Here is a 24,760-nt window from a genome sequence, read left to right on the forward strand (position 1 = left end):
CTCTGGCTTTGGTTGTGAAAAGACACTAAACCAAAAGTAATTACAGATGTGAGATTCTACCTGTGATGACAAACAGTGCAATTTAAGTGCATAACACATTGTTTCTGACACTAAACAGCAGCCAAAGTGGAGCGTTGCCTGAACAACATTCCCATGCTGGTGCCATGACTTCACTTCGGGGGACTCATCCCAGAAAATATCCGATATTGCTGCCTCCTTGAAGGAACGAGGAAGCGTTGGGCCAGTCTAACCTACCTCACCAGTTTGATGTGAGTTTTCAGAGGGAGGGCTAAGAGAACCATATATGCCAGCCTGAGCTCACAGGAGGAAAGATGGAGTGTGGGAAAATGGAATAAATACATAAAGTGAATGCTTTTCAGTTGCAAAGCTGGGCTTAACTAGTTTTTCTTAAATTCTTTCCATCTGTGTTTTGCAGATTGTCAGGCATCTGTCACTCAGTCATCTGCCCACTGACAGAATTGGATCCCCCCCTCTGGCCACCATAAGTTCACACAAATGCCCACCACATTTTATGGAACTTTCACAGGCACTTAACATTTTGTGTATTTTTCTGAGCTCAGCATACAATAAATTAGGGCACTGCAGGGACCCCCGATCCAGCTCGGGCAGATTCGGGGGGCTCCTGACCCACCTCAGCCCCTAACCCAAAGTGGGGTTCCAATGGTGAACCCTGTTTCGGGTCCCCCCCGATGCCTCCGCATAACCCCCCAGCTCCTTACCTGGGCCACCTCCTCCTCTGCTGCCACTGCAGCCATCACCTTCTCCACCGTCGTGCCACCACTGCCTTCTCTGTCATGCTGCTGCCACCACCAGCTTTGCTGCTGCCACCAGCTTTGCCGGTGCCACCCTCTGCCACTGTCTTCGCTGCCGCCACCCGCTCCTGCTGTCTTCACCGCTGCCACCATCTCCTGAAGCCTGGATGTGCGGCGGCTCTTCTTGCAGGGAGTTGCCATTTTGACAAAGGAGGTTGCCATTTTAAAAATGGTGACTCCCTGGAAGAAGACGAGTTGCTGTGCATCCAGGTCTCAGGAGATGGTGGCAGTGGTGGCAGGCAGCAGTGGCGAAGACAAGCGGCAGCGGCAATAGAGAAGGCAGGGGTGGAGAAGGTAGAGAAGGCAGCAGCAGCGGAGAAGGCAGCTCAGGTAAGGACCTGGAGGCATGGGGGGGGCGGGCTGGGCCAGAGGGTCTGGGCCAGGGGCCGAAGCTCCAAAGTGCACCGAGTGGTTTGGTGAGCCCCTGAACCACTCCGAGTCACTTGGTGCCTCCTCTGCTTTGTCTTGGAAGGGGCTCAAAGTTACCCGAAGCAGCCTGCTTCGACTCCGGCTTCAGGCCTCGGGCCTCGGGTCAAAGCAGTGCACAGCTCTATAATGAATGAGCAGATTGCTACAGAGCAGAGACTGAAGATAGGCTGAAGAGAGATCAGAGATGTATAGAATGTTGTGTGTATTTTTTTCTTATTAAAAGTTGTATATATTAGCATATTTCCCAGCATTTTTTGTATTTTTGTATGACTAAATTTTTATACAATTCCAGAAAGAAAAAAAAAACGGGTTACAAGTCTGCAGAATCCATACGACTCGGAAGACATTGGTCCGCTTTGGAATCTGCAGGTCAGATTCATAGAAATCCAAGGTCATCTAATTCCACTGTGGATTTCTCCAACATCTCTTGGCTTATCTCATGACATAAAGCCAAGCTATCCCTCATCTCCTTTTTGTGTTACATCTGCCTCCACCCTAAATCAACCTTCTGAAACCTGCTGTCCCTCATCTCCTTTTTGTGTTACATCTGCCTCCACCCTAAATCAACCTTCTGAAACCTGCTCCCCCCCCCGATGTTTTGGACTACATCTCCCAGCATTCCTTGCCATTGGCCATGCTGGCTGGAGCTGAGAGGAGGTCAAGTCCAAAATACCTGGAGGGCACAATGTTGGGGCAGGCAACTTTAGATCACTCATCATCATCATCACTACAAAAATGCATCTTTGTCAATCCGTAATCATGTAGATTTAACCGGCTCAGAACCCTGGCTTCTAGGTTTCCTCATTATTAGTTTTTGTATTTCTTGGTAGAAAAATCCCAGACCCCTGATTAAGGGCCCCTTCTATCAAAGACTTTGGAGTTGCAGTGAACGCCTTGGAATGATTACAAGGCAACTAGATCCCTGAGGCTCTCGGGTACTTCACTTGTAACAAGGCTGTGATTTAGTGTTCCTCTAGATTCGGGGAGTGAATTACAGTTCTGGACATTCCAAGATACAGTGCAACTGCTCAATAATTGCCATGAAGCTTTCAACTCCTATCTAGAAGGTAGAAATAATTGTCCATTCCCTGTGCAATTACATGGCGTTTAGCCTGAAATTAAACCCTCAAGAATGACCACATAAATAAAGGGCTGCTGCAAAGTATTATTTACTAAGAGGGCTCATTTCATTGGTGCATCAAAAGAGTGTAAATAACTGAGCAAAGCTGTGATGGTGGCATTCCGAGCACCAGGTTGCTGTTTCGCAGAAGGGCTGTGTGTGTGTGTGTGTGTGTGTGTGTATGGGTGGAGTTGAAAGCAAAGCAGCAGAACGTCTGGGTCACAGAATAGAAAGCTTTAAGGGATGAAACAGAAACCTCTCTACCAGGGAGAAAAAGAAAGGCTTACACACAAGTACACAGCAGGGAAGTTTTGCTCTACAGCACAGCCAAAGGTCACTGTGCAACCGGGATGAAGAACCTTTTCCTTATTTACTTATTATTACATTTATATCCTGCTTTTTCTTCTTCTTGAAAGGAACCAAAGGCAGCTTAAACGATCCTCCTCCTCTCCATGTCATCCTCAAAACAACCCAGTGGGGTAGGTAGGTTATGTGAGAGTCAGTGACAGGCACAAAGTTACCCAGTGAGCTTCAGGGCCAAGCATTCCAAAAACATGCATATATTCATCCCCCACCCTACCCGCTCGCCATCCCCATTTCACACTTTAGCCCGGGGGGGGGGGATGTGCATCTTCAATAGAGAGAAAATGCTCTCTTTTTTTTCATTTGGGAAGCATGTGCAGTTTTTAAAATCTGCATTTTTTGTCCAATTGAAAATGCACATTTTTCCCAATGGGGGGGGGGAGACACCCACGTTCGGGAACATAAACAAGGCAAACCGAGCTTTGAGGAGGAATTTAGAAAACCTCAACAAACTCAAACATTGCATTTCACCCATCCCTAAGCAGATCTCTCTCACACACACAAACCATCCCTGGCTGCAGAAACGGCGCGGCTGATCAGAGGAGGCTTGTAGGTTCAGTTTTGGAGGGATGGTGAGTCCATTCTGGGTTTTAGTTAGGACTGCAAAGGTGCTATCCAAGGTGCTGCACCCTATCCCCAAAATTGGTTCAGCACCTTGGATAGCAACTTTACAGTCCTAGCTAAAGCCCAGAATGGAATCAGCATCCCTCCGAAACTGGAGCCACCCGTCTCCACTGTGGCTGATACAGCATCTCCCACCACCATTTGGATATTTGCAGATAGGAGCATTCCAAAATTTTTAAGTGTGAAGACAGAGCTTACCCTCTCCAGAGTGAATGTCCTCACAACATATTCTGCCAGCGTCTCTGACTTCACCTGAGTGATTTTAATGTCTCCATACATCTCTGAGTCATCGGGCCAGTATTTTGAGCACTTGACCTGCATGCAACAACAAAACAGACCATAGTGTGTGTGTGTGTGTGTGTGTGTGTCTGGAGACATCCATCTGGAGCCACTGGGTGAAGTGGAGAACAGAACCGGTCTCTTACCCTTCCCACTTCTACCAGCTTTGTTATCATCACTATGCTGGAACAGTGCTCCTGCCACACCATCCGCCAGAAGTCATATATCATCTCTTGTTTGGGGCCTGGAGAACAGAGAGGGACAGCATTGAAAAGCAGTAGTGATTGCAACAGTGGTAAAAGGAGTCATGGGCCCATCAAAACATGGTGGCAGTTTAGGCCCTTTGTCTGTTTTCAGGCATACTGAGAATGGCTTCAGACATTTGGTGACACATTGGGAGGGACAATGGCACGCCTGTGCTTCTGCTTCCTGGGAAATGTCTTGGAAGTGGCACAACTTCTTGGTGTTGAGATGTGTGTGCCTCTTCTGGCACTGTCTCTCCCCCTACTTGCCCTAGGTGAGGGGGGAAGGAGGAGGACACTGGAGTGTGATGGACAAGAAGGAGATATACAAATGGTTTACCTTGGGTGGCTATGAAGTGGTTGGATCTGTGGTAACCCTGTGAAGGAATAAGATGATAGATTATGTTCTGATGGAAGACAAATTGGTCAAACATTGCTTGTACCCACTTGGAACACAACCACCTTCATTTGGTGCAAGGTCTGCTGCTCTTAGAGCTGCCTTAGTGGAGCAATCCAACAGTGCAGTCACAGCATTCTGAGGTAGGAGTGCTCAAGACCTTCAGAAGGGATGGAGGAGGGACGTGTGCTGTACTTCTTCCATTTCCCCCCACTGAACTACTGTCCTCCCTTTGCTCACTGGTTTAAATATTCCCCATGTTGGGAATGTGGTTCAACATGGGATGCACATGTCCAAAGAAATCCTTGGCTGTCATCCCCCTGCAAGCAAAGTCTCTCGACTGAAGCTGCCTCCAAAGTCCTTCTGCCTTCCTTACATCCCATATTCCTGCTCCAAACCTCAGTTGCTTTCAGCTTTTGGGGGCCCTACCCACCACCATAAGACTGTGCTGAATTTGTACCACACAACTGCACCCTTCCTAAACATACATTTTACAATTGTTTATGGCTGTTCATAGCCACTGTGTACACTCTCCTAGCTACTCCTTTTGGCATCACTTCTCTTTCTCACTCTCTCTCACTCTCTTTCTCTCTCACACTCACTCTGTCTCACGCTCTCACTCTCACATGCATACACCACCACCACCACCACCACCCCACACACACAGGTTTATTTTTCATATTGCAATCGCAGGGGATTGGGTTCTGAGCATGCTATCATCACAGTGCCACAATGCCAATCAGATCTGGCAGCCTGGAAACATCACTGAGAGTAAACAGAGTTCTCTCATTGCCCTCACTCTAATGGGGCGGTGAGGAGATGGGTGACCCTGTCACCAAGGGAACATGGATGCAAGCTTCCTTTCCCAGACACTGGGCCCATCAACATGGGTGAATCAGTTATCACTTCTTTGAGCCCTCCTGAAAATCCACCCCCTGCCCAATGTTACTGTTTGTTTTTAATGAGGTGCAGGATTGTACCTGAAGAGTGCTCCTCCTGGTATGGCTTGACTGTACAGACAGCTTTGGCTATTGGGCAGTATAGAAATGAAGTAAATAAATAAAGCAGGTTGCAATGGTGAAGAGAAGGAGCAACTCCAGTGGATTCTTGACAATGGGCCCCTGCTGGAGCGTGGACCATCAGCACATGCCCAACCATGCCTACCCTTGATGCTGGCTCTGCTTCCCACCAGCAGCCCTGACTTTCCCAAGGTAGCAAGGAATACTAGAAGAACGCTGCTTGTAGCCTTGCAGTTCACAGAAGCCATGCTGTCTTGAGTAATGGCTGTGAACACTTTCATTCATCCAAGTCACTTACTGCACACATTAGGAGCTCCTAACGGGGAAGCAGCAGCCCGAAAGAACAGAGAAAGATGTAACAAGGCCAATAACCAATAACACAGCAGGAAAGGCTCTGGCTTCAAAGCTGAACATGAGGCTTCCCGTGTGGCTTCCACTCTCACATTTTTTCATTGTCTTGTAGACAATCCAGCAATTCAAAAGCCCATTTAAAGATGTCATAGCCATCCTGGCTCTCTTGGCCAAATGGACAGGGCTGTTGTCTGAGTCAGAAAACAGGATAGCCTGCCAGGAGTAGGGGCAGGTGAAAAGTTATTGAAGTGAAAAAGATCCAGCTGAAATTTAAGGGAGTTTCAGAGGCCAAAGGAACCAGGAAATCTGTCTGCACCAGGGGTGTTGAATCTCTTTCAGCCTGGAAGCTGGCTTCCATTTTGGAGAAGCTCTTGGGGGCTGCATTCCAGTGGTGGGTGTGGCCAAAGGAAAAAGGGGCAAAGCCAAAAATGCCAGCATATTGTAGCTTAAAGTTTTAGCTGCCAATAACCAAGCTTTAGGAGATGCATTTCAACCTTTTAGAATGGGGGAAAGAACTGCCCAAACTCAGGAAACAACCAAATGATTGGTGGCCACGAGATAAGAACCTGGGAAAGGGTGAGGCATGGCCATCTGGAGAACTGCAGATAGCTGGATTGGGACCTTGGACCTGAGGTTTTGCACCCCTGGTCTAGGGATGTCAGAGAAATTTGCAATGGATTCCAGTGAGTTTGGATTTCTCTGAATCCAACCTATAGATTCTGCAGCAGACCGGCTTTTTCTGGGTCATATTAGATTCCATGGACTTGTGGACTGGTTTTTCACTGGGTGGTGATTGTGGTGGTGGTGGTGTTGCACTAATTTGCATGTGTTCATTCATGCTAATGCACACTTGCACAAATGCACTCATCTGCATTAGTTAACTTGCACAAATTTGCAAGTGTGCATTAGCGTTAATGGCATTAGCGTTATTGCATAGTAGCGTTATTGCATAGTAGCATTAGAACAAAATTCTGGTTGAAAACAATCTAATTCCATCAATGAGCAGATGATGGAATGAAAGAGTCTTGACAACTGGCAAAACACAGATGGCATGGGTTTAACAACATCTGTACATCTCTACTTTTGCCAGTCCCATTCCCCTTTCTGCAACTTCAGCAACAGTATCGCTGTTATTGCAGTAATATTGCAGTATTGCTCCATCAGCTGCCATCATTTTATTTTGCTCACAGTGCCTTCTGAACAATCCTACATGATAATATAAATCATACTGAGTGTAATGCAGGGTACTCCCAGACAAGTGCAGCCTTAGTGTCAATGAACTGTTAGCATCAGAAATATATAAGCTCATAAGACCAAGTTGTTGTTTTTAACAACAGATGTTTTACTTGCTTATAATAAACACCTTCCTTAAATACATAAACATCTTAAGGAAGAAGAAGAAGAAGAAGAGGAGGAGGAGGAGGAGGAGGAGGTGGTGGTGGTGGTGGATAGATGAATGGGTGAGTTTATGCAGGTTGCATAGAAGTCAAGTATAACGGTAAATTAATTACAAACAAGTTGACTTGAATATCTGGCACATTTTTTCTTGTTGTGTAAGAATTAAAGTTGTTAATAATACACAGTGAACAATGGTTACCAAAGGGTGTAATAAACACAATAGTTTATTCCAGAAGTGAGGTAATGGGAAATAAATGCAGCTTAGTTTCTCCAACATTTGGATTTAAATCCCATCTCACACACTAATACAAACATGCACACACATGCGCACGCACACACACACACACACATGAAGGGCACAATCCTGCCAAAGTTAAGCATTTTTGGAAACCGTTGTTTGCAATGGGAGATTGGTACTGGGCACAATGCTTAGGAACCCAACTGAAACGTACATTGCTGTTTTTACCAGTCTCCAGACAGACTTCTTCTGCCTGGAAACTGGGAGGAGGCCTTATGCTGTTATGTACTTGCTCCAGAGGATACCTAGCAACAACAGGACAAGTCGTGCACACTTTCATTGCTTACAGCCCTCAAAGAAGCCAGGAAGACCAGTATTTTATTTGCTAACTAAATATATGTCCAGCCTTTCTGCCCAAAATGGTGCCCAAGTCTGCTAGCAATAATAAAATACAGACTGAAAAGAGAATCTTAATTAAAGCATAAGATGAAAACTAATTAATTGAAAACACAATTAAAAACCCTGCTATTTGGCATTTACTGCAGTGGAGAGCCGAGCCAAATATTATTGGAAGACATTTTTCTATGAACATTTCTAAGATTATTCTTCTGCTCATCCCCTAGAAAAAGGACTCTTTGTAGAATTTTCTCCAAATATTTTCCACTGGGGCGGGGGGCGGGGCTGCTAATGGTGACCCATCCCACCCACAAGAAATGGTTGGAGAGTTTTTCCCCATTCCTGGAGAAATTCAGTGAAATGATCGCCCCAATTTCTCTGCCCACAAATAGGGTGGAAAATTTCAAGAGGCTATTTGTGCAAAGCTCTAACACAACCCCCCTCTTCCTCTCCTTAGGGCTTATCCCTCCTTTTCCTCAAGTAGTTGCTGTAGTTCCAGTATGCCCACTAGGGCTCACCTGTGCTGACAGATGACATCCCCCCCCCCCAAGTACCAAGTGGTGGGAAGTTATGAGATGCCATTTTAAATTCCCCACAGTGTCCCACAGATCAAGCACTCTGGGGTATTATGTGGAATTTAAAATGGTGGTTTTTAGCCACCCATTCCTGCCACCAGTTTTACCCTTGGCTGCGGGGGGGGGGGAGCACCAATGTAGGAGGGAGCCCACAAAAGGCACTTTGCCCAGGGTCCCCTCAAGCTTGGAACTCACCATGGAGAGGGAGTAGTACGATTTTGTAGCCCTTGAAAGTCAGAAAAGGAAATTCTTTTTGCTTGCCTTGATCAGTCTAAAGCAAGAGTATACAATTCAAATTTCCCTGAGGGCGACTATCACCATTTTTTTTATATAACTAAAGTGGACTGCCTCACTGCATTCACTGTGAAAAAGGCACTTTTGTCACATTTTCCTGGCAGTGTTTCCTTGTTGACCTATCCTTTGTTAGCCTCCATTTTCTCTCTGTACCCCACAGCATCCTAGCCCTGTCTAGGCATTCATCCTTGTAAAAATGAGTGCATGATGGGGTGATTGGAATGGTGTCAAGAAGTATGTTTGAGAACAACAGGATTGGCAAGTGAGTCACCACACCTAAAAAAGATATTGTAGAGTTGGAAAAGGTGCAGAAAAGGGCAACTACAATGAGCAAGGGGCTGGAGCACCTCCCCTATGAGAGAAGGTGACAACAGCTGGGATTGTTTAGCTTGGAAAAAAGGAGGGTAAGCAGAGACGTGATAGAGGTGTACAAAATTATGCATGGTGTGGAGAATGTGGATAGGGAGACATTTTTCTCCCTCTCTCAAATACTAGAATGTGGGGTCATCCTATGAAGCTGATTGGTGGGAGATTCAGGACAAATAAAAGGAAGGACTTCTTCACACAGCACATACTTAAACTATGGCATTCGCTACCACAGGATGTACTGATGGCCGCCAATTTGGATGGCTTTAAAAGGGGGTTGGACAAATTTCTGGAGGAGAAGGCTATCAATGGCTACTAGTCTTGATGGCTATGTGCTACCTCCAGTACCACAGGCAGTGAGCCAGTACACCAGTCGTTGGGGAACATGGGTGGGAAGGTGCTGTTGCACTCATACCCTGCTTGTGGGTTCCTGGTCAACAGCTGGTTGGCCACTGTGTGAACAGAATGCTGGACTAGATGGACCTTTGGTCTGATCCAGCAGGGCTCTTCTTATGTTCTTATGAGTAAAGGCTTATGGAGGCATTCCCCTGCTCACATATGGGGGAGGATGTAAGCCCCATCTCCAACATCCCCATATGCCTGGCTACTGGTTAGACCTTCACATATTGCATGTGAAGGTCTGATAAGGGTCCTGTAAGAGCATTCAGCTGAATATATTTGTGGAGCTCCCATGATCAGAAACCCTGATAAGGCAGAGTTCACAATCATGGGAGCTCTGTAAGCATGTTCAGCTGACTGAAACCCTTTCAGGCCTTCATGCTCAACACACAGAGGTATAACTGGCAGCCGGGTGCACAGGGACACCAGGGGCAAGGCTTACGTCATGTGCAGCCATATCTCTCTCACCACTTTAGCCCAACACATGAGCAGGCAAATGCCTGCATAGGGCTTAAGTGATGAAGGCACTTCCTGCTGAATCCCCATCTCTGACTCCATAGAACATCATCATCATGAAGGAGCATGGTCAATGGCATGAAATAGAAGAAGCCACCCTGCCATCCTGCCCATGGATAAATATTTAGGGAGTCAATAACAGAGAAAAGAAGGAAAGGAGGAGAGGGATGCAAGTTATACTTACTTCTCGGTTTATCCGAATCTTAGCAAGCCCAATTGGACACAGGTTCAAGAGAAAAAAGAGATCAGAGACAGACAGATTAGTGAGACACAATCAGAAGAGGACTACACTGTTTAGTAGAGAGAGTACATTAGATAACAATAATGCAACATAGATGAAAAGAGAGGGAGCATCAGCAGCAAAGGACTATGGGATTAGGTGTGGCTTCTTTCACCTCACTTAACTGATCTGGACAACCATGAACATACTAGAGCCAAAGGAAATGTTCACAGATAGTTGAAATTCACAACAGAACTTCCATTTTATTTAATTTATTTTTATTGCCATTCAAAATTTAAATCTGAAATTCAAATTAGAATTTTGATTGCGACGTTTGAAAATAGAGAACTTTTAAGAATACTGGCATCTTTTGAATTAGGCAAGTGTCAAACATGAAATGAGCTATCAATTGTCAAATATTGTGAAGCAGTATGGACCACTCTATACCAGTTATCAAATACCCATTAAATCTTAAAGGGAACAGGTCATGATGCACTTACATCAATGTAGTTGGCATTGATATAGTCCGAGTTGGGAACACCAAGAAGTGGATGGAGCTTAACTCGATGCCGATCATCTGGAAACAAAATCATATGGGTCCATCAGTGCAGGGCAGGCAGAAATGTATTGGGAGACCTTAAACCTCCCTCTGTACATTAGGTTCAGTGATCCCCTCCACCCCCTTAAGCATCTATGCACTTTCTAGGGAAAAAGTGAATGAATGCCCTTACAAAATCAAAGACTCCAAAAGTGCAACTCAGCCTTGGACTACAAACCCTTTGCTTCATCCCTCTAATGCAGAGGTGCAGAACCTCTTTCAGCCTGAGGTCTGAATTCCATTTTGGAGAAGCTCCCAGGGCTACATTCTACCAGGTAGGACCAAAGGCAAAAGGAACAGGGCCAAAACCCACCACCACCACCACCACCACAAACCCCAGCATGGCATCTTTTACCTTAAAATTCTTAACTGCCAGTAACTGAGCCTTAAGAGAGGCATTTCAACCTTTTAGAAAGGGGGGGGGGAACCTGCACAAAAGCTGGGCAACCACTAAATGGTTGGTAGTCAGGGAAAAGGGGATGGAGCCAGGAGAAGGAGGGATGCCCTTCTGGGGAATCCTGGAGAACCAGATAGGGATGGCTGAAACACCAAAGTTGGTCCTCTAGTGGGCCTTTGAAACCTATTTTGGGGGTGAGATTCAGCACCTTAGTTAGCTCCTTTAGAGTTCTGGCTTGTTCTGACTGAAACCCAGAGTGGATTCACAGCTGCGTTGAAATTGGAGCCACCAGCCTCCTCTGAAATCTTGAAATTCAGCGTAAGAGAGTTCCTCCAGTCTCAAACAGGGAAACTAAACTTCCTTCAGTGACCCTCAATTGTAGGTTGAAATAGTGCTGATCATGCTCTGATCCTCAACCACAGAGCTGCAGAAATGTTCTTCTGTCCTAAGCTGTAGCCCCCTTCCCCTCACAATGCAATTCCATGCCCCCACCTGCTTGTGGGTAGGGGTGTACGGACTGTGTAAAATCCATTCTATCTGTATTTCGCAGGTTGGCAGGTGCCTTTCATTCCATCGTCTGCCCATCAATGGATGGGCTTTTGGAATTGTTTTTTTGTTTCCAAATTTGTGCAAATTCACACATGCAAAAAACATGCAGTTCCCACAAAATGTGTAAATACCCCCAAACTGTGCATTTTCACATTTCAGCCTATGGGAAAAATGTGCGTTGTTGGCCTTTTTTGCATATTTTTTCTATGATGAAATTTGCGCAAAATTCCCAAAGGTTAGAAAAACGGTTCATGGAATCCACTTGACAGGGGGAAAGCTGGTCCACTGTGGAATCCGTGGGTTGGATTCATAAAAATCCAAACTGTGGGATTTGGCCAGGTTTCTCAAGCTTTAGATTCATTGCAGACATGTAGGCTCACCGAAAGGCAATCCCCTGATCCTCTCTGTTAGGGTGGCCATGCATCCTACTTTACAGAAAGTCCTTTATTCTAAGGGCCGTTAGAGGACTGCTCTGTATTTGATGGGCTATCCAAGTCTGATTTAAAGATAAAAACCCACAAGAAAGAGAGGAGCCTTGAAGTTGTCCATCCACAGTTGGCCTGTTAGCAGCTGGTCACAGTCTTCCCCACTGGCATGAGATGGATTGTATTTCTTTTGGCTGGCACTATTTCTAAATTTGCATTGATAGATACAAATTAGCATATGCAATGTTTATTCAAATGTGTGCCCTCTTTTTTATGATGATGATGCATTTCCTCATTTTTGCCACTGGGCAACTGACCATCCTACCCCTGTCTGCGGTCAAAACCACCACCCCCTTCTCCTGATTCAAGTTCTTTAATGGATAGTTCTGCAATGAAACCCCCAAGCAGCTGCTCCACACCAGCTTGCGGCTTCCCCAGAACGTGGCAGGGTCAAGGAAGCCACATGAAATCTGCTCTCCTTACTACAATTTTTGTCAATTCCTCTCCCAAGCAAAGATGTGAAGATCAAACATTCCATTCTCCATCAATGCACATTTAATTGGAGTAGTGAGGCAGACACCCTTTTGGCACACAATACTGGGCTCGCAGTAGAGATACAAGAAGGCTTGTCAACGTCTTGTCAGCTCCTGCTGGCTTCTTTCCCCGGCCACCCACAGCATCTCTCTCTTGTTACAGCAAACAGGGGAAGGACAGCTTCTCAATGCCTGAATTGAGTAGAATTCCTCAAGGTCTCAAGACTGTCATATGCTGATCTCTAAACATAGTTCTCGGTATAAAAGGTCTTATGGATTCAGGATCCCTACAGAACGACAGTACCTAGGGCTCTGCCTGAGATTGTGTTGTTGCAGCATTCTGGGCATCAAAGAGAGGGAGAGAGAGAGACAGCAAAGATGTCTGAGGCCTCCAGAGAGAGGAAGTGGGGGAGAGAGACATTGCTGCTGCTACCACTGCCCTTGCCCTAGTATCAAGTGAAGACTGGGGAAAGGATTGGAAGTGTGTGGCAAGCAATGCATCCGGGGCAGGGGTGTTGCCCTAGGGCTCCATCAGGTCCTTGGCCTGATTTTATGTAACCCGCAGCCTAATTTCAAAAGCCCTCTGCAAGTGATCAGTTCAGAACTCTGGCAAGAGTGATACGTCCCTCCCCTGGCAGTCCAGCTGGAGGGGGGGAGAGAGGGAGAGAAAGAAGGGGGTGCCAGAAAGTGTGTGGGTGAGAAAGGGGGGGTGGCAGAAAGAGACAGACAGACAGACAGGAGAGAGAGAGAGAGAGAGGTGCCAGAAAGAGAGTGGCAGAAAGAGAAAAAGAAAAAGGGGGGAGAGAGAGAGAGAGAGAGAGAGAGAGGAGAGGAGGCGAGGCGAGGCTTTGGCTCTGTCAGCATGAGGTCCCTAGCAGATTATTCTCAACAGAATGTGTCCCTCGATAGGAAAAAGAAAAAAAAGAAAAAACTTCCCCACCCCAGTCTATGGGATTTACTTGGGATGGGATTGCCAGTGGGATGCTTGCGGGAAAGGTACCACTTAATGCACTACCTTTTTGCAATCTTCTCTTGCCAGCGGTTGAAGAAGAAAAAAACACCTGAGGGTTGTTCTTTTTTTTTTTCTTTTCTTTTGGAGAGCTCACAAGAAAAGATTGCAAAATGCAAGCAGTAACTGAGGTGAGCCAGCAGGTATTTGTCTATCACTAACCAAGTCATCTCCAGCTACTGGGTGGAATTAGCCTAGAGAGGGTGTCTTCCTCTTTTTTAAGCTAGGGACTTTTGCCAGGCTAGCAACACAGAGCAATGTGCTAAGCTGTTCTGATTAATTCCTCCCATGTCTACTGCAAAGGTTACAAGACCACCCATGTCTGAGACATTCCTCTAGGTTTACTGCACTTTAGTCTAAGGGGGTGGCATGGTACAGGCCTACTAGGACTGAAACATTTAGATGATTCATTGATCAATCAAATCAAGGTCTGTGGACTTATTTAAAAGGTCCCCCTGATTAAATGGGCAGCAGAGTGTTTTAAATGTTATTTTTGAGGCGACAGTGAGATGTTGTAGAAGGGATGCTCCACTTCAGGGTTCCAGCCTGCCAGCCATGCCCTCGTCCAGCATACTCTATTCCATTCCCCCCCCACTGGTTTTTTCCCCCCGCCCCACCAGTACACTGTACCCACTAAGCATATAAAATCCTCGCTGGGCAGTTTTGGGGGGGGGGGGCCACTTAAGGTGTTCCTATTCTGTTTTTTGTCTTCAAAATACGTGTGTCTTTCTGCAAAACTTAGGGTCCCCCAAGCCAGCTTATATGGCTGCGTAAGGATCCACACTCGGAGAATGAGTTTGCTATTAGTATAAATGATCCACTTGCAAATTGATGGATACCAGGTCCCTTCTTAAAAGAGGCATTCCTTTTCCTCTCTCATGCACAGCTGGAAATGACTTTTCTGCGATTATATACCATGACATGTGCATATATCATCTAAAAACAAATAATGCTTTTCTTTTCTTCAAAACTATTGTTTTATATTCAGCAGAGGCAGAGAAAGGAAGCAGAGGCACTCCATTTGCTCAGTTGAAAAGCCAGATCCATCAGACGCCTCCTTCCATCAAATGTGGGCAGCCATTCCATCAGGCGAAAGTGAAGGAGAGAAGGAAAGTAGGGCCACTCCATTGGCTCTGCTGAGTCACCAGCAACATTCAGCTCCTCTTCTCATTGAACTGTTTTCCATTCTGGCTCATCATCATAAGAACTTCATAACTAAGAATTAGTGCCTGAGTTTGCTTTGGCTTTTTCCTTCTTTTTCCCTCCCAGTTCCTTCTCTTTTTGTGTTACCTCTTTTAGACCAGTCTTCTCCAAACTGGTGCCTCTCTTGATGTTTCAGATGATGACTTCCAGCATTTCTAACCATTGGCCATGCTGGCTGCGGCAGATGGGAGTAGAACTCCAAAACATCTGGAGGGCACCAGATTGAGGAAGGCTCTTTTAGACTGAAAGAGTGAGGGAAGGGAATGACTCCTTCTTGATCTTTGTAAGCCATGCTGGGAGCCCTTCCAGCTGAAGTGCAGGGTTTAAGAAGCATGAAATAGATAGATAGATAGATAGATAGATAGATAGATAGATAGATAGATAGATAGACAGACAGACAGACAGACAGACAGACAGCAAATAATACTAATTGATATGCAGATTTATGCAGATTTGTTTAATTCATACATTTAAACTCATAAGGTTTAAGATTTCTTTAACCAAGAGGCAGACCTCATGCTTACACAGCCTCCAGCTATCTCCCCTGATCCTGAAGAGATCTCTCCCCCTCAAACAGATTAATTCATTCTTCAGAAAACATGTGCTTCACTGCTAGATCAGTCTGAATGGAGATGCAATGGAGCAGATGTTCTCTAGAATGTATGCCACCAACCAAAGAGACATCTGGTGCATCTCAGTTGGCACTATTACTGTGGCAGAGCTGAGGAGCAGGGCAGTATTAGAATGAGACAGCTTTGCTGGATACAGAGAGATGAACTGCCTCAGAGCTGTTAAGTCAATGGGCATCTTGCCCCCAAGCCCTCCTTATTCAGGCTGCTGCTATCCATTTCTCCACAACAGCTGGTTGGGGAGTGAGGTGGGGCGGCTTCTCCAAAGCTGTTTTGAACCATTTGCTCTCCTTTTTTGTCATTGTGTTAACATGAAATTTCAATTTGGAAAAGAGAGACTAGGCAGCTATAATTAGAAACAACAGAAATCGCCTGTGAGGATGCAGAAACAAATCGCCTTGGGGTGAGTGATGGTTCAACGTGGATTCACAATGAATGGCAATCGTCCTCCACGTCCCCAGGGAGAGGGGAGCAGGAGGAGATCCCTAGTCACTCAGTCATCTCTTTCCCAAAGTCTCAACCAATACACTCTACCCTGCCTCCCTTTCTCACACACACACGTGCACACGGTGCATGACCATGTACACAGGCCTAATCCAGCCTGCTGGGCTCCCTCATTCAGCCCACAGAGCCCCCTGGAGTCCCTCTAAGGGGCATCCCCACTGTTATCTCTGATCTAAGATTGGAGATAACAGTACAGATTCCCCTGCATATTGGCACTCCAGCAGGGGGAGCCTGGCTGTTAACACTGGGGATGCCCACTAATGTCATCCAGACTGTGGCAGGCCTGGTGGGAAGCAATTCCCCCTACCCCGCACACACACCTTAAAATGGTTCTGCACCCCTGATGTGCAGGGGTGCAGTGGATCTCCTACATATTTGAGGAGGCCCAGTGGTGGGCTCCCTCCTCCATTGGTAGCCCCTGGTGGGTTTACCTGGCAGTTGCCCCAAACAGTATTGGGCCAGGACAGGGATGTATGAGAATTTGTTTTGTTTGTTTTTTCTTACAATACATATAAGCATGCCCCATTCGAAGCCCTGAGCATGTGTCTGCCAAAAATGTCCACAAATACTTGAACATGTCCTCCCATTCGTCTCATTCCTGATTCCAAGTTCAATTTGCACATACTTCCCCCAGAAAACTAAATAGTCTATGGATGAAATGCACAAATTTTGGGACATTTGTGTGAATTTGGGGAGCTCTGCACATATTTCTGGAGATTTGCACAAATATCCCATTCATTGGCTGCTCACTTTGCACACATCTCTCGTTCTCACAAAGCGAGCAGCAATGGCGAATTGTCAACAGGGACCAAGCACAAGATGAGTGGCAGGACGATGTTCAGAGAATCCTAGTGATCTCAAACATTGTTCATATGCCCATCCCTAAACAGGAATGTTCAGAGGAAGACAACATTAGGAGTATTCTGGGAACTGAAATGGCATCTGGATTCAGCCACTCAGCACTGCTCAGAGCACTGGGCTGATTTTTTTCCCCCTTCAATGGGGAATTATCACATGGCAGGTGTCACAGTTGGGCCCAGGGGGCTGGCCACTGCCCAAAGATGCCAAGCTGGTGCCATCCCATGTCACACCACAGCAGCACATCACAATAGAGGCAGCACTATGCCAGGCTGTAGACACAGGAGGAAGGCTGTGTGGGGTCTGCCCCCCTCGGAGAGATTCCAGCTCTCTGCCTGAATTTTCAGCTTTCATTAAATAAAAAGGCAAAAGTGGAGGTGCAAAGAAAGGTTTGCAGAGAGCAAACTACCCAATTTCTCACCAAAAGGAAAACATACTCTTATCTCCCAGTGTCCTCGCCCATGAGTGCAAAGGCTCTGGGATAACTAAGAACCACTAGGCCAGCCTTCTCCAACATGGCTCCCTCCAGACACGTGAGACTACAACTCTCCTAATCCCCCATGCTGGCTGGGGGTTATGGGAGTTGTAGTCCAACACATCTGGAGGGAGCAAGGTTGGGGAAAGCTGCAGTAGGCTTTTATGTTTAAAGAAGTATATGTTTAAAGTTTTACTGTCAAGATTCCCTTTAGCCCCATTTTACTTCAGTGCCCAAACATACACAGACGAGATGCTTCAGTCTATAGCTTTTAATCCATTACTTCACAGGGTCATACAGATGCAAATTCTCAGAGACTCTCTGTCTACAAAGGAATGCCTTCAGGGGATTCAAATGGGATTTACGAGAGTTACCTGCTGTTTGAAGAGGGAGGTGGTCTGGCTAGCCTAACTTAAGCGGGGGAGGTCCCTCTCTTCTCGTGAGGCCTCTAAGTGCAGCTTTTCACCCAAGGCCAGTTGGGCAGACCATCTAAGTTCTGCCCCTGCCTTCTCTCTCTTTGCTCTGCATCTGCGCCTAGCATCCATTAGGTCATCTTCCCAAACCCCACCTCCTCCTGTTCACTGCCTCTCACGGGGGGCAGGGTGAGGAGGGACCCTCATGCTCAGCCATCTGGACATTTGTAACCTAAGAAGCAGGCCTACTCATATCTGGACTAGCCTGGGAAAACACCTCCCCCATGTCTGATGGTTCTCCTTCAGAACCTGAACTGCTATCCAACTCCCTGCGCTCAGGAACATTCCTGACAAACACATTATGTTTTAAATCAGGGGTGCACAACTGCCTATATTCATGTCCAGGCTTTTCTGCAATGATTCCCCTTCCCAACAAAGTTCTGGCTACAGGTCTAGTGCATATCTGACATGAAAAGGCAGGTGATGGGCTTTCCCTAGGGATGTGTGAGCATTTTGTTCTTGCTTGCAAAAATTGCGAGCATGCCCTGTTTAAAGCTCCAAGTGCAAGTACGAGCATGAACACATATCTGCCAAAAAAATTGTAAATGGTGCAGTGCATGCTCACGTTCATCTTGTTCCTGATTTCTAGTTCAATTTGCACAAATTTCCTAATTTGCACAAATTTCCTCTGTGGACTGAATCAGCCCTGCTTTAGTCAATTGACGAAAGTTACACAATTTGGGGGAAATTTGTACAAATTCAAGGCAATGATGTTTGGAGAATCCTAAAATCTCAAACATCACTTGTTCACCCATCCTTAGCTTCACCTGATCCAGGTGGACCTTCTCTGCTTTGACCCCTTCATTGATATAGAGACACAGTCGACAGGTAGCCTCTTCAGCAATGGCAGAAAAAAGTGTTGGGATCTAAAATCAGTATGTCCTTGTGGCTATGCTCTTTGAGTCATGGTTTATATTAAGGCCTGCTCATAAATCATTTATAAGGCATCCATAAATCACGAGCAGATGGTACAAGCATGTTCCCAATATTAAGAGCATGCATTACAGACTTTTTCTGCTTTATGGCACAGAAGGAAACTGTAATATATATGGCTATTCTATTCTAGGAACCTTCCATCTAGTTGTCCAATGGGAGGATGCTTTTGGTTATATAGAATTCTAAAAATGAACCCAGTGCCTGAGAAGCCTTTAGCCATGTGCACCACAACTAAATTATTTATTGGAGCTGTTAACAAGAATCCCCACCCCACCCCCGCCAAGAATAGGCTAAAGCCACAGAGCTCAGATATCAAATGAATGGCTTCTATGCGTGCCAGACTATGGAACAGGCCTGTTATCCTATGGACTAACACTGAGCTAATGCTCTGAATCTGGATCCTTATGTAGCCAAAACATCACCATCCATGCATAAGTGGGAAGTAACAGCAGGCTTCAGGATCTCCAAGGATTGCAGAAGTATTAAAAAAAGCTTCAGAAACAATCTCTCTTCCAAAAGAGTTTGAGGAGGACTGATTGCACTCAGTGGGCATGGAATAAGAGCATCAGAAGAGCCAAGCTTAATCAGACCAATGGTCCATCTAGTCCAGGATTATGTTGGAACAATGACCAATCAATCGCATGTGGGAAGCCTACAAGTAGGATGTGAGTGCAATAGGACCCTCCTGCTCATGATCCCCAGCAACTGGTATTCAGAGGCATACTGCCCCCTGATACTAGAGACAGCATATAGCCATCAGCACTAGTAGCCATTGACAGCCTTATCCTCCATGAATCTGTCTAATCTCCTGTTAAAGCCACAGAAGTTGGTGGCCATCACTGCATATTGTGGTAGCGAATTCCACAGTTTAACTATACACTGTGTGAAGAGGTCCTTCCTTTTGTATGTCCTGAATCTAGGGATGTCTATCGCAGGCAAATCTGGCCCTCTTAGGGCTTGACAGATTTCCCCGGAGCCCCTGGCTCGGCTTGCATTCATGAGGCCAACCACAGGCTTCCAGCTGGAACCCGCGGATTTCCGGATTCCCCCCCCCCTTCCAAATGGCTAGTTAACTAAATTGCAGTTGCAAATTAAAGGCTTAATTAGTGTGATTTGTGCAAAGTGCAGCCATAAAGTACTTAGTTATGCACAAATTGTGGGCGCGATTTGCACATTACTAAGCACCTTATGGCCATAACTTGCCCAAGTTAACCAAGTGTGGCTGCGATTCGCATATCTTGCTGTTTTCCTGGGGAAAAAGCAAAACAAAACTGTTGCACCACAACCCTTCCTCTCTTCCTGCCTGTTCTGATATCAGAAGGGAGAGCAGAAAAGTTGTGCATGGCGTTGCCCTTATTTTCGCCGTAGTCTACGTAATCTTTACGTAGACTACAGTGACCAAATAAGGAACGTGAATGGCGGCTCCCTATGGGGGCCACCATTAGCCGTACGCGCTTTTTTTTTCTTTTTTTAAGTCACCCGTGATAGGCTACATGACGATTTACGTAGCCTATCATGGCTGACTTCACAACTCTAGCCGTGATAGGCTATGTTAATCATCACGTAGCCTATCACGGGGGCGTTTTTGTTTTTTTTTACTTTTATTGGAATGGCGGCGGCGGCAGCCGGTCAAAAGACCGGCTGCTGCCTCTGCCCCTGTCGAAGACCTGACGAACTGCCGCCGGGACCCGCCGCCAGGAGGGACATTCGGGAAAGGTAAGTCCCGTCCCGGGGGGGTGCGGGGGGCAGGGGGGGCGGAGAATTTCTCCCCAAAAATACTTCGGGGGCCGAACACGTTGGCACTCGGACCCCCGAAGTTTCGGGGAGAAATTCTCCCCCATCCCTACCTGGAAATGGTGGCGGCGGCAGCCGGTCAGAAGACTGGCCACTGCAGCCGCCGCCACCCAGAAGATCTGCCCCAGGTGAGTCTCGTCCCAGGGGGGATCCGTGGGGAGTCAGGGGGCGGGCCATTCCGCCACAGAGTTCAGGGGGCCGAATGCACTGGCATTCGGCCTCACCGAGATCCGTGGTGGAACTCTCTGCCATCCCTAAGGGAGGGATTGGCTGAGTACCTCTATTCATTCACTTCAGAATTATTTAGGGACACAGAGACATCCGGTTGGAGCCATGGCATCTGGCAGCGACTTGCAGAGCTCTGCAGGTTGCTTATCTCCAACAGCGGGGAAAGGGTTGAGAAACCTTTTTAACTTCCCCTGGAATTAAAAGGGGAAGCTTACAGTACCATCCGGATGAAATCTTGGAAGAACAGCTGTTTTTGTGAAGAAACAGAGGGGCTGAAATGTAAGAATAGATACCAGAGTGTCATCTACTGCACACTTTTTGAAACTTCTAAGCAATTTGGAGACACAAGGACAAACAGCTCCAAGCAACATCTCTGAATTTAAACTACCTGCAATATCTGAGGACTTGTAAGTAAATCTGCATAAGTTTGTTAGGGTTGGCGGAGAATTTCTCCCCGAAACTTTGGGGGGCCGAGCGCCAACGTGTTCAGCCCCCCAAAGAAGTTTCGGGGAGAAATTCTCCGCACCCCCTTCCCCCGCACCCCCCCCGGGACGGGACTTACCTTTCCCGAATGTCCGTCCCGGCGGCGGGTCCTGGAGGCGGTTCGTTGGGTCTTCATCAGGGGCGGGGGTGACAGCCGATCTTTCGACCGGCTGCCGCCGCCATTCCAATAAAACTAAAAAAAAAAAAACGCCCCCGTGATAGGCTACGTGACGATTAACGTAGCCTATCACGGCTAGATTTGCAAAGTCAGCCATGATAGGCTACGTTAATCGTCACGTAGCCTATCACGGGTGACTTTAAAAAAAAAAAAAGCACGTACGGCTAATGGTGGCCCCCATAGGGAGCCGCCATTCACGTTCCTTATTTGGTCGCTGTAGTCTACGTAAAGATTTACGTAGACTACAGCGACCAAATAAGGAACGCGAATGGCCTCCCCCCCGGCCTGAATTTCAGCCAGGCGAGGTGGGAAGCCTCCCCCCCCGGCCTGAACTTCGGGGGGACAGCAGCGAAGCGCCTCCCCCCCACCGCGAAAAGCTGCGAGACCAGGTAAGTGACTTTCGTGCACCCCTAAAGTTTGTTTTTCTTGTGTCTGCAATTATACTTGCTTGTTGTGCTTTGGAAAGCAGGGTATGGCAGAACCAAAGGGAAAAAGAAAAGGCTTGAAAATGCCACCTACCCCGCCCCCCATGGCTCCCCCGGCAAAGGTTTCTAGAAATGCCGGAGATGAAGAGGAGTTGCTTGCTTTGATAAAAACTATGTCTTCACAGCTACGAGAGCAGTCAAAACTTGAAACAATTCAGGACTCAATAACCGCACTTCAGGGGTGTGTGGATTTAATTAATATCTCTTTTCAAAAGATGGAAGTTAAGGTTAATGATCTTGAAGATCAGATTGTTGCACATGAAACGGCTATGAAAGTGTCTCATAATGTTTTGTCTGCTCGAATCTCTCAACTGGAGGCTTTCACACACAGAGCAAATTTATGTATCCTTGGTATTAAATACGTGGTTACTGATATAGGCGTGGCGGAATTTATGGATAAATTTTTGCATGAGCTATTTGATTTACCATCTGATTTTTTTACCTGAAATTGAGCATGCATATCGTGTTCCTGGTTCAATGCGTGGCACTAAAGGGACCTCTGGGAGTGTTATTGTTCAATTTTCATGAGTCTCCACAAAAAATTACCTTATGCATCTGGCAAGAGAATGGGGTGAGCTCCGGTGGGGACCAGCAAATGACAAGATTATGCTCTTTCATGATTATACTAAAGAAATTGCTGACAAAAGACGGCAATTTGCGAAGGCAAGAATTTTGGCAAAGCAAATTAACCTGAAATATCATATTAAATATCTGACTACATTTGTGTTCTTTTTGAAGATCAGATGAAAAGATTCTTGGATCCTGATGCTGCAGAAACATTTTTAATTGGTATTAAAATTACATTCAGGGAACCAACTCTCTCAGCCTCTGGAGTTGGAACTCAGCCATTTTTACTGTTCTTTTGAAATGTTGTTTGGGTTTTAGCTGATAAGCGGTTAGGCAGTACGCCAAAGATAAAAGTTTGCATTTTTTTCTTCTTTCTCCTCTTTTTTATGTTATATTGTAATAAAGTGCATATTTGTGTGTCTATGTGTGAGTACGCATATAAATCTATTTTTAGATATACTACTTAAAATATACACGATTTGTTCCTGTTTTTGTCTTTCTCTTAAGCTTCTCTTTTTTCCCCCTTTTCATTAGTATTATTACTATTAATATCACTATGGGATTGTTGTTGTTGCTGTCCCTTGCTGGCTAAACCTTTAATGTTTATTAATACATGTTAACTGAATTGTAATTTATGGCTAATGGAAATGGATCGTACGCTTCTATTTCTGTGCTATAAGACTCTTTGGATATTTGGTTTGTTCTTACTGAAGTTTAATATAATTCTGTTTTTTTTTCTTTTCTTTTTTTTCTCTTCCTTCTTTTACTATCCTCCCTTTCTTCTTCTTTTTAGAATACTGTAATGTCGGAAACTGAAGATTTTGAGTATATTGTTGGTAGTGTTTATTTTATTTGTAAAAACAAAATAAAAATAGATTTTAAAAAAGAGAATTATTTAGGGGTACATCTAGGGATGTACGAGTCCCCCTTATCTTCCTTTCACCGGGAGTTGGCTGGGGGGGGGGAGGTGATCCGTTCCACCCTCTGGAATCCTCTACAGGGGGGAGGCGATCTGTTCCTCCCCCCCAGAATCCTGCCTGGCCAGCTCCACAGAGAGTCTGCAGAGCTGCCGGCTGGGCCAAACCGCAGCAGGGCCTCCATCCGCTGCTGGGCTGCTACGGACACAAATGGCATCCTGCGTAGGGGACACCATTTGTGTCGCTGCTTTAGACGTGATAGGCTACTTAAATATTTACATAGCCTATCATGGCTAAAGCAGCGACAGAAATGGTGTCCCCTACGCCATTTGCATCCTTGCTTTATTTACGTAGCCCACGGATGCCATTCGCGGCTGCACAGCGGAGCAGCAGGCCGCAGCGGCCGGATCCGGACCTGCCAGAGGCAGGTAGGATCAGGTCCATGGGGACTTCACAGGGGGGGGGAGCAGTCCATTCTGCCACGGACTCCGGGGGGACAGATTCTAAAGAATCCGGCCTCACTGGAGTCCGTGGCGGAATTGTCCACCATCCCTAGGTACATCAGGTTCCTGGCACTGTCGTCCTGACATGTGGAATTTCATCCTGCTATAACCTTCCAGCCCATAAAACTCCACTACCACCATGTGTGCCTTGGCAACATAGTAATCCTAAATAGAGGATGACATATGTCAAACCTCATGGAATGCCCAAAGTGTGAACTGAGTTCTGTGGGTTACAATGCGATGATGGCTTTTAAACCAAGATTGGAGCAAAATCTAGTCTCTGTGGATTTGACAGCCTGCGATTCTAGCAAAGTACAACCCAAATGCATATTTTCCAGGCCCAGCAGATTTTCAGGACACTCAGATATCTAAAACTGGAAGACAAAGATTTGATCTTTTAAAGCTTTTGTCTCAGACACTTACAGGTAGGCATGTGATCCTGTCTCCCTTTGGTTTTATCTTTCTTCTTTGAAGCGTCCCAGCCATCAAAGAAACTCTAGGAGAAAGAGAAGTCTATTATGTGCATAAAGAACACTTGGGGAATCAGCACACATAATTCCCTTTGACAACTACAATACCTGAAGGTTTCCCTAGGGATTGGCTCCACCACCACATCGACTGAAATGTAGTTGTCTAGGTACGGTGCTTACCGGTGATTTCCCACTGAATGATCAATATAGGAGGGATGGAATTTGGAATATAAGTAGGGGTGGACGAAAGTCACTTACCTTTTCTTGCAGCTTTTTCGCGGTGGGGGGGAGCGCTTCTCTGCTCCCCCCGCGAAGTTCAGGCCGGGGGGGGAGGCTTCCCGCCTCGCCCGGCCGAAATTCAGGCTGGGGGGGAGGCTTCCCGCCTCGCCCGGCCGAAATTCAGGCCGGGGAGGAGGCTTCCCGCCTCGCCCGGCCGCGAACACGAAAGTAAAAAAAAAAAAAAGTCCCCTGATAGGCTACGTGACGA

At 46.3% G+C, this 24,760-nt stretch overlaps 1 protein-coding gene across 1 annotated transcript in view; it reads right to left on the minus strand.

The window, feature by feature from the left end:
* The window catches only part of PTPRU (protein tyrosine phosphatase receptor type U), a 622,411-nt gene that overhangs the window by 80,224 nt on the left and 517,427 nt on the right, over nt 1-24,760 (minus strand). Inside the window, exons 17-21 of the mRNA XM_084815602.1 lie at nt 24,227-24,299; nt 10,560-10,636; nt 4,231-4,267; nt 3,795-3,892; nt 3,568-3,684 (exon numbers count right to left, since the gene is read on the minus strand). Of these exons, the coding sequence (XP_084671728.1) occupies nt 3,568-3,684; nt 3,795-3,892; nt 4,231-4,267; nt 10,560-10,636; nt 24,227-24,299 (402 nt within the window). The remainder of the gene's footprint in view (nt 1-3,567; nt 3,685-3,794; nt 3,893-4,230; nt 4,268-10,559; nt 10,637-24,226; nt 24,300-24,760) is intronic.

Source organism: Heloderma suspectum, chromosome 10, assembly GCF_057233095.1.
Source record: "Heloderma suspectum isolate Gila_16-S chromosome 10, 16-S_ref, whole genome shotgun sequence".
Classification (NCBI taxonomy): domain Eukaryota; kingdom Metazoa; phylum Chordata; class Lepidosauria; order Squamata; family Helodermatidae; genus Heloderma; species Heloderma suspectum.